We start from the raw sequence: 15706 nt of genomic DNA, 5'->3' as shown, positions 1-15706 counted from the left end.
AACATCATTGGCAGCAAGCAGTTCTGACCTTAATGGCTGTAAGAATCCCATTTCGTCATCAATATGGCCAATTGCCACGCCCATTTAGCACGGAAATAATGAAATATAAGTTTTTAAATCAGCTATATCTAGCTTTTCCGTCGTTATTTTTTCCCGTAATGGCAAATCCAAATAAAGAGTTTATGTTTCGGGTCAAATTATTTTGCTCTTATTTTCGCCTATACTTTTGCGTGTGGAATTTGTGTACAGCCGGGTTGAAAACGGTATGGCGACTTGTAGATGTCACGTGGGCATTTATTAAAGCGCATTTATATATATACCCGAAGTCCACTGTTCAGGAAATATATTTGAACAAGTTCGCACACAATAACAGGTAGCATCTTATGATAAACATACTCACTAGGAGACACAAATACGATCGGTTGAAAAATTCGTGAAAATATGTAATGTAACACAGATTTTTCAGGGATTTTTTAACCAGTCACATATATTTCACGGAAAATGGTCTCCTAGTGACTGGTAATTCCGTCCTCTTGAGTCTAATAATAACATGGTTAACAATATTATGTAGAGAATATTTGGCGCCGCTGCAGACTGTTTCATCGTGGCTGCACTACCAAATCCGTATTTGTCAGAAAAGGCACTTTAATGTACTACATGGCGGCGCTATAACAAAATGATTATATGGTCAATTCCAGCCAAAGCGGGCCAAAATTCTCTCTGGGGGCCATTTTGAAAATGTTTTCCTTTTCAATTCTAGACTTATCAAATGAGACGATCATGTCTAGTGAATCATCAGGTGGAAGTGCCATCGGATTGAAAAATAACTTTTCTTGCTAGACCAAATAAAGTGTTAAATGCGCGTATGCATGTTACCCACGAATTCAAGCATTTTTCACCTGTTGTACGCCATAAAATTTCACTTTCTTTAATATCTTTCAATATTTTATGTGTGACTCATATACACTAGAAATCGGTGAAGACTTTGAACGTAAAATAGAATTTTATTACATATATCTACAAAGAAATATTTTGGTTATTACAAATTTTAAGAAAGAACCAGGTGTACAGTTAAGATTGTGTCAATTCTTCGAACTCTTTCCAAAGTGGATGTCATTTAACATTACTGTATTATTTCGAAAGATTAGAATAAATGCTTCATATAAATATAAAGTTAGATTTTGTATCTCGTCGCAGGATGAGGATCTCGGATGGATTAGTGGGTAACAGCGTCTGGAAAATAGCAATTCCTATTAATTTTTTAAAATAAAAATAAAAAATACTTTTCCGTATGTCAATAATTCAGGCTGCAATGGCACTAAAATGAATTTTAATCAAAATACAGACTACATGGAATATTTAGAATGGATCATTATGGCATTTTGGGTATAAAAATTTTGAGAATAATGAAGTTGCCAAATTTAAATAGACAGAGCAAACAGTTTTATATTATTATTTTAGTAAAATCATTCCATATTTTCATGCAGCAATATTCTATTAACTCGTGTTTGACAGTTCCTATGAACTAAAACACTATCAATACATTGTTAACTATAATTTAAGTAGGGATTCGTGGGTAACCAAAATGTTCGTGGGTAACACATATTTGAAGGTATGTATTGGTAAGCTGCAAAATAGAAAATATTACAGAAGGTTGGAAACCACCATGCGGTTATTCCTCCATTGTGTTTCAATGATTCCTGTTTCTCTAACCAATTGCATTTACCCAAAAATGGTAATTTAGGATAATCAATCAAAACTTCATGATGCAGCTTCAGTATACCTTCAAGAGGACGCTATTAAACAGGACTGTTTTGGAACCTATTTCGCATGTTTTCAAAATGTTAAGATGCATAAGAAACATATAATTTACGAGTAAATCCTTGGATTCGTGGGTAACGCCGAATTCGTGGGTAAAGCTATAAGTACTATAGTACCGTTTGGGGTTTGCGTTTCTTAGGTGTATAAACTGTAAGTACTGTCAAAATTATAGCATACCCATGGCTTGAATATGTGCTGATTTAAACTTAAAATAAACAATCTCCTTATTTTTCAAGGTTAGCATCTATTCGGGATTCGTGGGTAACAAAAGTTTAAACCGTCGTAGATTCTTTTTTTTTTTGGTGAACGTATTTTTACGATTTACAATTTTAAGGGCTTGTCAAACTAAATTCAGTGTCCAAAGTCATTAAATGTTAATTTAAGTTATGGCAATTATATTTGCTGGACTCGTGGGTAACAGTTGATACGTGGGTAACGTCAAATTTGATTTTATGGAATTTTATGGGTAAAACGTATTTGCATAAAATAATCACTTGGACCTCAGAATTATAGAACGAAACTTCGTTTCATGATATAGTCATTTATGGCATATTCACTTAACATTTTCAGAACGATCATTTTATTTTTGATACGCGGGTAACAAAATTATTAGCCAAATTGACTTAATGGCCTCTAGAGTCCACAAACTTTGTTGGAATTCAATCGGTATACACATGATGAGAGATCATGCAAACGTCTTTATAACGGTAATAATTTCATTTTGATTGACGGACATTCAATGACATATATGGTGCTTTATCTTTGAATTCGTGGGTAACGCCAATTCATTTAAGCTATCATAACTTGTCCCCTGGTATGACTTGCTAGTAAAGGCCTATATGCACAAAGAGAGCACATTGGACGTGACATGATATGCTCCATCAATAACGTGATTTCCTTTATTAATGACATTTTAAAGTGGAAAGTTAACATAGAGAGAATTTTGTCCGCTTTCGCTGGAATTGACCATATATATTGGTTGACTGCGGAGGCGCACTTGCAGCTAGCGGTTTAGCGGTACAATTTATAATGTTTAATGGTAACATTATGCATGGCAGATGATTCTGTATAGTTTTCTGAAAACATTTTTGGATTATTTTTCTTCCACCATGTCGTGCAGGTTGAAACTATTGGTGATGCATATATGGTGGTGTCCGGCTTACCACTACGCAATGGCGCTCTGCATGCAAGGGAAATAGGGGGTATGTCATTGGCATTACTTCAAGCCGTTGATTCGTTTAAAATAAGACATGTCCCAGACAGGAGACTACAACTTCGTGCAGGGGTTCACACAGGTAAGGCCTTTAATTACGTCTGTGTTGTTGCTGTGTAAATCTGTAATTCATGTTTATTCTACAGCCCACAATGCACCATTCCATGGTATACTTCCGCTGACGATATTCTCATGTCCGATCGGATTTTATGCATCGTGTTGAACCGTTTTGAACCTCGTGTGAGGAGATGAGAGTAATCCCACGCAACCCTGGAATAGTGCATGATGGGATAAAGGATACTATATAAAATGTATGATCATTCGCGCCATCTAGTGACAACTAAACATTATTTCGTCTCAGTCAATGCTGGCGTTGAGGATGTCAGACCTATCCACGTAAGCTGAATGTAGCAATTGGACGTTCAATCAATCAATCAATCAACCAATCGATCAATCATAAATTAATAAATCAATCAGTCAATCAACCAAATCATTCCATTTATCCATACATCATGTCTCAGAAAAAGAATAAACTCACAAGTAGCAAAAACATGAAAATCAACCATCAAGAAAATTTTGTACATGTATTGTAATACACCCTCATAGACTTGTTTCATGATGATTATGAAACAATTCATTTTAACATTTTACAGACAAGTTTATCTATTTATTTGTGTGTGAATGTTTCACCCTTTAGGTCCATGTGTAGCTGGAGTAGTTGGTTTGAAAATGCCTAGATATTGTTTATTTGGAGACACTGTCAACACGGCATCCAGAATGGAATCCAATGGAGAAGGTGCGTTTTGTTTAACAAATTGTGACAATATATGTTCTATAAGTACAAAACAAATGTTTACTCCGTTTTAGACGTTTCACCATCCGTGACATCCTGACTGATGTTGTGTTTTCAGCTCGCCACCGCGATTTTCCGCTAACATTCTTCCAGCTCGAAAAGGCTGCCTTTGCGCAACATTAGAAACGCACAGAAAAACATAGTATATTGGCTTTGATTCGCAGAGGGCAAAATGTCAGTTTGAAAAAAAATGTGAAGTCTTTACAGTGGTTTACAAAATCGGTATTGTTGGTGCAGCAAATAACAGGAAGAAATCGAAGTTATGTTGTACATAAAATCTCAGATTGTTCTTTAAAATATCAAGTTAGCTTTTCACGGTAAGATTCTGTCTCTATACTTTAAGGTGTGCATATTTTTTTAATTATACAAAGAGAACTGGGAATGTGTTTACTTTTCCATTTATAGCTTTAAAATCCACATTAGCTCTTCAACCAAGAAGATATTGGACACATTTGAGACATTCGAGACAGTACTTCGTGGAGAAGTAGAGATGAAGGTATTTATAAATAAAAACTTAGCGATTAAACTATAACTTGATTTATTCAATTATCTCTATTGCAATATCATTATTACTACTATAATTATTACAAAAAGCCGTATTAGTGCACTGTTATGGATAAATACAAAAACACGTTGTATAAAGATGGACAAGCAAATTTAAAATAGGTATGACATAACTCGTTATTTCGCTTATATTTTTGCTTCAGGGAAAGGGCACACAAACAACTTACTGGCTGATAAACAACTCAACCGAAGGCAGAGAATCTACTGCTTGAAGACAGTGGATCCCATGTTTAACTCACAGGTCCACGTCATACTCGACATATTAATTGTCGTAGCAATCGTGTGATAATAATAAGATTCCCGCATATATTAAAAGACCACGCTGATTACAATAAGCCGTCCTTGTTATGAAGTGCCTTCAGACAGTATAATGCAAAAGGAACGGTTTATTATTATTTAGGGTTCGTAAGTATCGGAAAACCACAACAATATGCAAGGACCAGATTCTCATACATTTCTCTTAAAAGGCGTGTTATAGCTGTGCTTTAATCACTATGTACCGTGTGACAATGTTGCCGTAGTGTGGAAGTACAACTGCGACCATGCTAGGTCACCCCGGCGCGGGACCCCGGCCCGGGACCCCGGCGGCAGATGCGAGTACTCATCATGAGGAGTTACATAACTGTCGTAGATTTACAATTTAGAGTTTATAAGCATTCGGTACCGACACAGCCAGTGTATAGCGAGAGTGCAGCCAGTGACATCCGCAGGTGGTCACGGCTACGGCCCCGGTCACGGCCCGTGGTTTTTCAACGCGGTAAAGCAGCCGCTCAGTACAGTACAGTTAAGTTGATACAGCCATTTAAAATATCTTGCTTCTCTGTGGTAGAGCTGGTGGAATAAGTAGCAGGTCAACTTGTGACCCACGCTCTCTGCCAAAGTTTTAATATTAAGCACTCTACAACAGTCTTAAAGTGATAATATTGCGCAGTTCAGCGCGGTGATGGCGCCATCTGTTGTAATTAAGTAATGTCGTTGCATTTACCATTAAGGTTCCGCAAGGTTTTGTCAAGTTAAAAATGCCACTTCCAAACAGCCTGTAAGCCATTTCATACTTTAATCAAGCGCAAGGAAGCGACGGCGACAAACGCTGACAGGCTTGTGATGTAGGTTCAATTTAGAAGAGCCCCGCATGGCTAGCCTCTTCTAAGTTTGACCTACATCGCAAGTCAGTCAGAACTAACTATATAATTTTCATCACACGCCAGTCTTTACTCATACAAAGATTCTTGTCATTTGATTGGCCAATCATTGCTATTGATAATGTTTGCTATTTTAGCGGCCAGCTGCAAAAAGACTATTGCACTCCACGTGAGTGCAATAGTCATAGCATACATGACAGACACGCGAGCGTAGCGAGTTGTTTCCACCTGACTCGACAATAGAGGTTATCCGTGTTCTATACGCTGTAGAAGTGACGTCATAATCGGATTAACTACCATAGCAATAGATGAATACAATTTTTGAATATACCGCGCTGCACTGCAGCAGGTTGCACTCATCACCTGTCTTCAATCAAATAATAGATTGAATACGATACCGCTATTTTCAAAGAGACTAATCTTACAGGTGCAAGTGATTAGCATTTCTTTGAAATCTATGGTTCAATGTATCGGTACCGCATGAACGTTGTAGTGCTGGGCGATATTGCCAAAATTGTATTCATCTATTGCTATGGTAGTTAATCCGATTAACTACGTCACTTCTACGGCGTATAAGCTGCATATCCTATTAGCAACTGCTATACCTTGTTTAGGACTTTCAAAAGAAGTACCTGCATGTGCAACCATGACTGTTTCAAAATAGCCCGCCACAAGTCATGCAGGTAACTCCGAGGTCGTGCATTAAATTGGTTTGAATGAGGAATACTACGGGAACCAGCGCCTTTTGTTAGAAGTGACGCATGAGTAAAGTGGGTAACCTATATTATATATCTGAGGTATTATTTAATTCATTTTGTTTTCCTGGTGATTTATGAAATAAATTAGAAGAGGAATTTATATACGAATTGTATAAAACAAATAGTGAACGTTTTATTCGTTCAATGGAAAGAATTCGGTGAAATATGAACTGTTCCATACAACTTGGCAAAGCCTAGTTGAATGGAACAATCCATATTTCACCCCGTGAAAATATTCTTACCATTGAATTCACAAACATTCAATATTTGTATACTACGTGAGTCTCCGCGTTCATTGATATCGCTTCCTCATGTTATAATTCATACTTAGAGACAACCCGACACCCATTTCACACTTATACTAAATGCACTTACTAGTGTAAAGTGCTTAATGTTAGCACTTTATCATAGAGACTTGGTTGCAACGCTACGCCATCTCAAATAAACAAATGAAAGGCGCATTTGGTTGAACCATCAATCTGAAGAAGTCATTCACTCCCGAAAATTCTACACGACTAAATAAAAAAAGAATTGTTGCAATTGCTCACAGCAAACTCAAGTTATACTCATTTGAATACAACCACCCATTTTTGTTGCTGCACACGGATTCACTTCCCAAGTAGGGCCTACCTATTATATTGATTGGTAAGGCGCGATATTCAAATGCAAATAAAGTTCTCTGGCAGCTGTGGTTTCGATCAATAATTCCTACATGTTAAAGGGCTCTTTTCAATATGAATTTTACCTCATTGCACTATATTATAATAAAACGGGCCAAATGACAATGGCACCACAATTTTTCCGCACTGGAGCGTATGATGAAACTAAGAGTCCCACTGAAGTTCAGCGTCTTTTTCGTCTCCAATTTCCTACAGCAAACCGGGTTTCATGCAAGGTAGCAGTATATAAGAATGTAAACAAGCTCAATGTGACACTAAGGAACAGACAGTCGGAAGCTTCAGGCAGACCACGAACTGCTAGATCACAAGTGAACATTGCTAGAATTAGACATGCGTTACAGCAAGACCAAAGATCAGCTGAATCCTTTACCCAACATTCCCCAATCAAGCTTCTGCCGGATCGTTCGTAAAGACTTGAATTGGTATCCCTACAAACTATAGTACCGTCATGGACTTTGTTGAATATTAATTAAAAGCAAAAGTTGTCTTTTAAACAATAAATCCTGTTAGCACTTTGCTGATTCGTCGAAATTGAAATGAATGAAAATCAATCAGCCGTGTGCAGCTACAAAAATGGTTTGTTGTATTCAAATGAGTATAACTTTATTTTGCTGTGAGCAATTGCAACAATTCTTTTTTATTTAGACATGTAGAATTCGCTCTTTCCAGTTGTGTTTTTATTGTTAGCAGATTCCTTGCAGATCTCGAGTTACAGCCCATCAAACATGAGTTTACTTCTTTTTTACTCAGCCTGTATTAATTGTCCTTAAGACGGGTCAGAGGGCAGCATGACCTAACGGTGTTCGCACTCAAACATTTAGATAAATAAAGATGTTTTTTATAAAGCGGATCCCAAGGCTTGATTTAAGGGTTCATTTCGGCTCCTTGTGAATGATTTTCGTTTTGATGTTTCAAGAACCGCAAAACCTAGATATAAATGCGATTATGATATATTGGCTTCCTTGCCTAACACATCGAAGTAAGTTTTTTTTAATTTAAAATGGCAAACATATGGCTCCTGCCAGGCTGCCATCCCACTCGCCTTACCTCTGTTGGCATAATTGAAAACTACACAATGATAGTGGTAGCTATAGATATTTTAACATTGTTGACACTACAAATGATATTTACATTAAGTATTTATATTACATTCGATGTAATTAATAATTAGATCGTAATTGATAATTAGATCCATGTGCACTTTTTATATAAACAAGTCCAGTAATCCAGTCGCATTTTCAATTTCATATTTAAAAAAAATAATTTAATTACACAATGGAATACAAGGGGTAGAAGCCCCGGGGTAGAAGCAATAGACTTAATGCTTATCTACTATAGAAATGGCTGTAATATATTAATTTAGTGTAAGATTACATTTGGATAGAAGTTTAAGAAAAAACACAACTCGCTCACTCACCGCACACATGTGTCTACACCCCACAACAACGCACCCTAACCTCCACCCACGCACTTAGCTGCATTCACCCGCAACTGTGGACCCTTTGACTTTACAGACAACGGAGAACATTTTAAAACACTAAATTCTTTCTAAAGCGAGGAAGTCCACAGTTGTGGGTGAAAATAGACGCTTAAGATATTTGTCAACTTACTTGATAGTTGTTCATAAAATGGTCTGTATCATGAAATAATGCAACATTGCCTGAATAAAAGATTTTTGAAATAAAGTAAATGTTGTAAGAACTCACTTTTATGATTTTTAATTCGTTTGATTTAATTTTCCATCAACCTTACCCGCCTTTAAATTAAAGCTTTACTACTAATTTACGTCCTCAGCTTGTAATTGTTTTTTATTACTGCGCGCGTAAATTAAGAGATGGGATTTGAACGTTTGGACAGTATTTATTGTGGGACATTAGAGCACATCAGACATATCGAATTGCATTCTGAATACGAAGAATGTCCTTCTGATATCAAATACTTTTGATTTTTGAAATTCGCAATGTAATACACATTTTATGGCAAATGATTAAAAATGATATCTTTGATTTTTTAACAGTACTCGAAGTTAACTTTATAAATCTGATGATTTATACTTAAAGTGTATGTAGATGGGATGAAAAGCCGACGATCAATTGAAAATTTGACCTTTCGTATTGAAGATATGGAATACCAAAATACCAAAAAATTAGGTCTTTTTGGGAAAAAATCCATATCTTCAATATGAAAGGTCAAAATTTTCAATTGATCGTCTGGTTTTCCTCCCAGTTACAAACACTTTACGAATATTTCATTAGATTTAATTTTCATTAGACTTTCAGTCTCAGCTTTCGACGCATTAAGAACTGCAAACTGCAATGGTGATTGTTTGTTGAATATCTACCTTGGGTCTTTTTATCTTTTCGTAAGTCTATTGTTCAGAAACTAAAAACGCAAGGAATTAAGTGAGTTGATCTGTGATTTGAATTCCTTGTTAAGTTTGAAGTACCAATCGGCTTATTTCAATAGAGGTCGATGCCTGTGTCAATAAAGGCTGGATAAGACAAGATTATGGAACACCGGTATTTTTAGTGGTCTAGCGCCCCTCTCGTCTTTGATGTTGTTGGTTCACATTAATGTGACAAAATGCAAATCTGAATGAAAAGGTCCACTTTTTTGAGTAAAAACATTACCCCTTAAATCACAAAAGGTCCACGTATGAGCTTTCTCCCTCTTTTCTCTTTCTCCCTTGCCACCTCCCACTCTCACTTGTTCAGTCTCAAGTATATTGAGATGACTGACAAAATTCAGCTCCGCAAAAATAAACATTCACAATATCGGGTTAATTCAAATAAACTGAATAGCATAAACTTAACTCATCCCTCTTCTACTCGCCTACCAATCCTCTCCTCACCTCTCCTCGCCTCTCCTCTCCTCTTCTATCCCATCCCTCCACCCGACCATCTTCTCCTCTCACCCGACTCTCTTCTCTCTCCTACTTCGCAATTTGCAATCTTTATCAGTCTTGGGTCAATGAATGAAAAATAATACACATTTAAAGTAGATTCGAGGCTGCAATCTTGTCTATAGCAATTATCTGATTACCAATTCCAATTGCTACGGTAATGAATGAAATCATTAAGTAGTTTCGCGTGAATGAAATACTTTTGTATTGCATGCTTTTACCGCACACGCGAGCTGTTTGATAATCATATTGACCGATTTTTGCGTGATTACGCGCACACGTAGGGCCTATAACTAAAGCACTGACTAGTATAAATTTTGGACTATTTTTGCGAGCAAGTCACGCCAAGGCTTTTAAAAGTACACACACGTAAATGAAGCCATGCAATTTCTCGTGAATTTTGTACCGCAAAATTTAGATACTTCTTTTGTTTAAATGAGCACGTACCAACTTACCTGGAGTTTTGAAGTCAGAAATTTACAAAACTTACGAAAACGAATACGAATATTTACTTCCCAGCAACGTTTTAAACAGGTTATATGTTGGGTTTTTGGTTTTGGTAAAAACGTTTTAATAACATTGCGGGTTGGGTAAAGGTAGTGAAAACATTTTATATTTTGCAAACATTTTACAAAATATTTTGTCAACACCCAAATAACATTATGTTAGAATATTTGCAGGAAGATATGTTTATGAATGTTATGAAAACATATATTTTATACCCTTTATATACCCTTTGTATAACCGACAATTGAACGTATTCTGTCAACCTTTTCTAACCTTTGGCGAATGATGACGAAAACGTTTTGTGTTTGCTGGGTTGCTTCAAGTTATTAATAAGTAACAAAAGGCTAGAATAAATGATTGGGTCACACCTTAGAGGCTAACACTTCAGAATATTAACCAATGACATACGGAAACGGAAACAAATACGAAAACAGAAACTGAAAAGACCCTAAGTAATCGCATTTCCTTTGAAAGATTTAACAGATAATGCATTTTCAATATGTGATGCGATCAAGCAAAATCAGTCGGAACTCGGAAATATTAAATTTTCAATTTCTTATAGGATAGTAAAAAGCATTTACAAATCTGGATTTTGCAGAAAATTCCGTTGAAATTGAACAACCATTTCCAAAGATCTGAGCAATTAAAGAGTTTCAAAAACAAAGGGAAACAAAAGGAAATATGTCCTTTGTTTGGCTATATCTCAAAATCAATATTTCCGAGTTCCGACTGATTTTGCTTGATCGCATCACATATAATAAAAGCTAGTTGCATATTAAAACTTTGACGTTAGTGACCTTGAGATGTTTTTATTCGTACTTTGCTGAGGGAAGTGCAATAATTATGTATCCTGTTTATAGTAAGTCCCTAATTTATTTAAAAGATGAAGAAAATCCATTTATCGTTTCATCATCGGATTTTTAACGCATATGCTTGCTTGTTTATTCCTTCTTTGCAATTTCGCGCGTACCTAAATTACATGGTCAACTGGATTGTACGCCAACACAGATCCTGAAGTAAAAGGCGAATAAGGCGCAACGTCTAATTTTGGCCTTTAGCGCTATCGGTTCCCCGATATGTACCGATGGCTCTTTCTATCGTACCCTGAACATTTAAACAATGCTTTCGTTTGTTTTGTTTTTTATTTATATGAAAGACGATATCATTACTTCAATGTTTTGCGTGTGTTTTGCGACAAATACTGCATTGGAGAATTAGTCTCACATCCCTGGACCAATCATCTCCCAACTTGGGCTATTTCAGACCAATCATCCACAAGCGTTTGAATCCATAATAATAGAAAAGTACGGAAATTCGGGGAAAAAATGGCTAGTTGAGGTTCAGGAATAAGTTGATAAATAGTAAAAATGTAATTTTCTTTGTTTTAAATATCACAAAAGAGCCGACACCTGCAGGATTCCGAATACGGGAAAACGGTGAATAATTATAGGTTAATAAATGCGCATTACTTGTTGCTCGAAAAATTGTACAAAATAATGCACGCGTACTGAGATGTTGATGCGTCTAATGCACAAGCCCCGAAGGGGGGAGTGCATTAGACGCATCAACATCTCAGTACAAGTGCATTATTTTGTGCAATTTTTCGATTTTTGCTAATTTTATAACAAATTTGTCACTAAAAATGTTGGAAAATACGAGCAAATATAAATGCATCAACTCGCCAGGAAAATGTATCAATCCTACGCGATGCGAACGCTCGCAAAAGCACTGCGCGTAGTACGTGGACTGTGCGCCCGTGCAATTATACAATATTAATGCACTAAGCGTATTTTTCTAACGGCTTTTCTGATTGGCTATATGGTTCTAAGGACGTGTGAATATACATGTAGTATTAGGTGTGCTATATGAGTTAAAGGAGGGTAACCATATCGGTTTAGGATATGGATTCTCTTCAAACTTACATACAATGTCAAATATTGTCCCCTTTATCAATCTATGTGAGAAAACGGGAACAATTTCACTGGTACGCCTGAATTGCATTCTGGTCAGGCATCCCGAAACAACGGCCGAGCGCATGTCCCGGTGGAAACAGGAAGTGTTCGCCTTGGCACTGAAAACCGGCTCGCCCCTGTAAACTTTTATACCCTCTATTCATACTGATTAATCTTAAAAAACATTACATATCACTGCGCTCATTATCATTCTTGACAAGATAGCCCATGCTGTATTTACTTCGCTTAATTATTTCTTTATTTTTAGCTATATGATGCACATTTTCACATATTTATGATTTTTCTTTGTTTTATTTTTTAACTATTTTTTTAATGGGGGGGGGGGAGGTGCTCTCATAATTTTTTTCATATTCCTCGTATCATGCTTGACAACATAGGTCATGTTTCCTTATTTATTTCGCCTCTTATGTATTTCTTTATTTTTGTTATTTGTTTTATATCATTATAGCGCCATCTATAGTTTGACATTAGGGGCCTATTTGATGTATTTTGCGGACGAATTGGTACTGGGGTGAAGTCTTCCGAATCTATTCCGATTTCATTCTATGACTACCCAAAACTCCCGTGTCGTGTAAAATGCGAACAACTGGTAGCCTGTAAAAACCGCTGTGTTTCATGATTTCTCCGGAAATACATCGACTTGGAGCGTCAAATTTCAGGATAGTAATGAGAAAAATAGTATCTATTATGTGATACCAAAACCTAATGAACAATGCAAAAAATCGGGGGGGGTGATGCTGTCGATCGGGTTACGGACCTTTAAGTCCATATTTGATATAAAATTGGATCGTTGGTAAAGCTGTTGGATTTAAAAATATTGTGCGAGACACAGGCGAGCCCAATATTTCAAAACTTATAGTGAGACCAATAAATTGGGTGAAAACATTCAATTTTATGATATTATGCAATCGTGTTATTCATTGAATAAGTTCATCAGGTTTGTAGATTAAATAAACAAGATATTTTTGAGTGACAAAACCAAGTGAAAATTAACTCACTACAATATTTCGTCCTTCACGTCGGAGGACTTCATCAGGTATGACTGATATGGTCATCTGACGGACCACCTCAATACAAAATCTAACGGACCACCTCAATACAATAGACCCAACAGACAGTATTAAATTTACTTTCGAAAAAGAGAAAGATGGAAAAATTCCTTTCTTGGACACACTTATTATCAGAAAACCAGACTGCTCCATAAAACTCCTTGTGTACAGAAAACCCACCCATACTGATCAGTATCTTGATTTCAATTCCGAGCATCCTCTCCATCAAAAAATGGGAGTTATCAGAACCCTTTTTGATCGTATGAACTCTGTCGTCACAGAAACAAGTGATAAGATCAAAGAAGAAGAGCATATTCGCACAGCCCTTAAAAACTGTGGCTACCCGAAATGGACGATGGACAAAGTAAAAGATCAAATGCAAAACAAAATCCAAAACGCTGAAAAACCAATCTCTAAGAAAAGTAAGACCACTGATGAGAAAAGCAAAGGCATGGTGGTTATCCCATATGTTAATGGCGTGTCGGAGCGCATTCAAAGAATTTTCAAGAAACATAAGGTAGATACGGCCATGAAACCTCACCAAACTCTCAGGCGTATCTTAGTACACCCGAAGGACAAACGCGAGAAAGAAAAAACAGGCAATTGTATCTTTGAAATTGGATGCCAAAACTGCGATCAGTCCTATGTCGGTGAAACATCTCGCATGTTTGGAACCAGGATGTCAGAACACAAAGCTGAAGTCAATAAGGCCACTAACAAAAAGTACACTCGATCTGAACGCAAGTTATCAGAAAAAGAACAGACCAAATCAGCAATTTCTGATCATGTTGCCCGGGCCAACCACGTTATCAATTGGGATGATTCAAAGATCCTTGGGCGGGAGCACAACAAGAAGTCTAGAGAAGTTCAAGAAGCCATGGAGATTAGAAGAAGGGGAGCAAGACCTTAAACAGAGAGGAGGGCACATATTTCCTTAGCCACGTATATGATCCGCTTTTGAAGACTGCGAAAGAGTCTAAGCCCAACCGGAAACCCATCTCCCGGGAAAGTGGATCAGATGACCATATCAGTCATACCTGATGAAGTCCTCCGACGTGAAGGACGAAATATTGTAGTGAGTTAATTTTCACTTGGTTTTGTCACTCAAAAATGTCTTGTTTTTTTTAATCGTGTTATTGTTTTAAAAAAATCCTATTGTGTCCGCCATATCTCGAAAAGGCTATTGACCAGATGTTAACACAAGTAAGTTTATTTTATCTTGAAGGCATGGATCTGTTTACTGGTCAGTTTATATTCTTATTTCCACATCTGTTAGTTTTATGTGTGGCTTTAATATTAATATTAAATAGTAATATATCAATATCTAAATTAACTAATCGCATTCGAGCCCTCCGTTCCTATCTAATACACGAAGTGCTTTACGCGATTCGCCGAGCGCGACAAGGCATTCGCTGTAAACTGATCGTTTAAATCGCCTCAACACAACAATATAATTCAGCCGATTTTTACTTGTATTATTTGACAATAAGTCGTGTTCACAACGATTATTAAGATTGTTATAATACCTCACCTGCCCTCTACGAGTATATTTCAGACATAGCTCTATTCTCATATATTTTGTCTTTTATTTCAAGTAAAAATACAACACGTTGAGATAGTTAGATTTATTGATTCAAGTCACTCCTGAGTGTGGCAAGCGTACTTACAAGTGATATAGACTAAGTGCTGTGCGTATTGGAGAAGATAAACTGCAGTCACACACAATGGAAATTTGGGGTGCAATTGCACTCTTTGTTCTTACACCAGTTTCCGTGTCATCGAACAACATACCCGAAATTTTAGTTGGTGTTATTCTCAATGAAGTGCCGTTTGATCTAGATTATTTGCATTTTAAACCATCCGTAGATATCGCATTTGATGAAGTAAATCGTCGAATTCAAATGGGAGAATATTTGAATTTTTCAATGTCTTACATCTTTAGAAAAAGTGATGATAATTGCGGAGCACCGACGATGAGAGCTCCGGGTGTCGCCGCTGATATATACTATCAATATCATGTTTCGGCATTCGTTGGTCCTCTTTGTAGCGGAGAAACTCAGCCTGTTGCTGATCTATGTGCTCATTGGAAAATACCTATGCTTTCCGGTGCATCTACCTCGGGACTTTTAGATAACAAATCTAGGTACAAAACACTGACGCGTACTTCGTATAAACTGTCTAATTTGGTTCAATTTATGGGAGCGGTTTTCAGGAAGTATGGTTGGAAGCAGTGTTCCATAATTT

The 15706-nt window shown here is 36.7% G+C and overlaps 2 protein-coding genes across 2 annotated transcripts in view; both read left to right on the top strand.

Moving 5' to 3' along the window:
- LOC140143416 (atrial natriuretic peptide receptor 1-like) overlaps window positions 1-4663 on the top strand; it is a 45063-nt gene extending 40400 nt beyond the window's left edge. The window contains exons 19-22 of the mRNA XM_072165271.1: window positions 2942-3116; window positions 3732-3834; window positions 4293-4383; window positions 4595-4663. Coding sequence (XP_072021372.1) covers window positions 2942-3116; window positions 3732-3834; window positions 4293-4383; window positions 4595-4663 — 438 coding nt within the window. The remainder of the gene's footprint in view (window positions 1-2941; window positions 3117-3731; window positions 3835-4292; window positions 4384-4594) is intronic.
- A 9031-nt stretch (window positions 4664-13694) lies between these two features.
- Window positions 13695-14372, top strand: LOC140143415 (uncharacterized). The gene has a single exon (XM_072165270.1). It carries the CDS (start codon window positions 13695-13697, stop codon window positions 14370-14372), a length of 678 nt encoding a protein of 225 aa, XP_072021371.1.
- The last annotated feature ends 1334 nt before the right edge of the window (window positions 14373-15706 follow it).

Source organism: Amphiura filiformis, unplaced genomic scaffold (assembly GCF_039555335.1).
Source record: "Amphiura filiformis unplaced genomic scaffold, Afil_fr2py scaffold_21, whole genome shotgun sequence".
Classification (NCBI taxonomy): domain Eukaryota; kingdom Metazoa; phylum Echinodermata; class Ophiuroidea; order Amphilepidida; family Amphiuridae; genus Amphiura; species Amphiura filiformis.
Note: the sequence above shows the minus strand (reverse complement) of the source record. Positions and strands in the feature narration are given on the sequence as shown.

Excerpts from the sequence above, each read along its gene's own strand:
- LOC140143415 (XM_072165270.1), top strand. The coding sequence starts at position 13,695 with ATGGGAGTTATCAGAACCCTTTTTGATCGTATGAACTCTGTCGTCACA.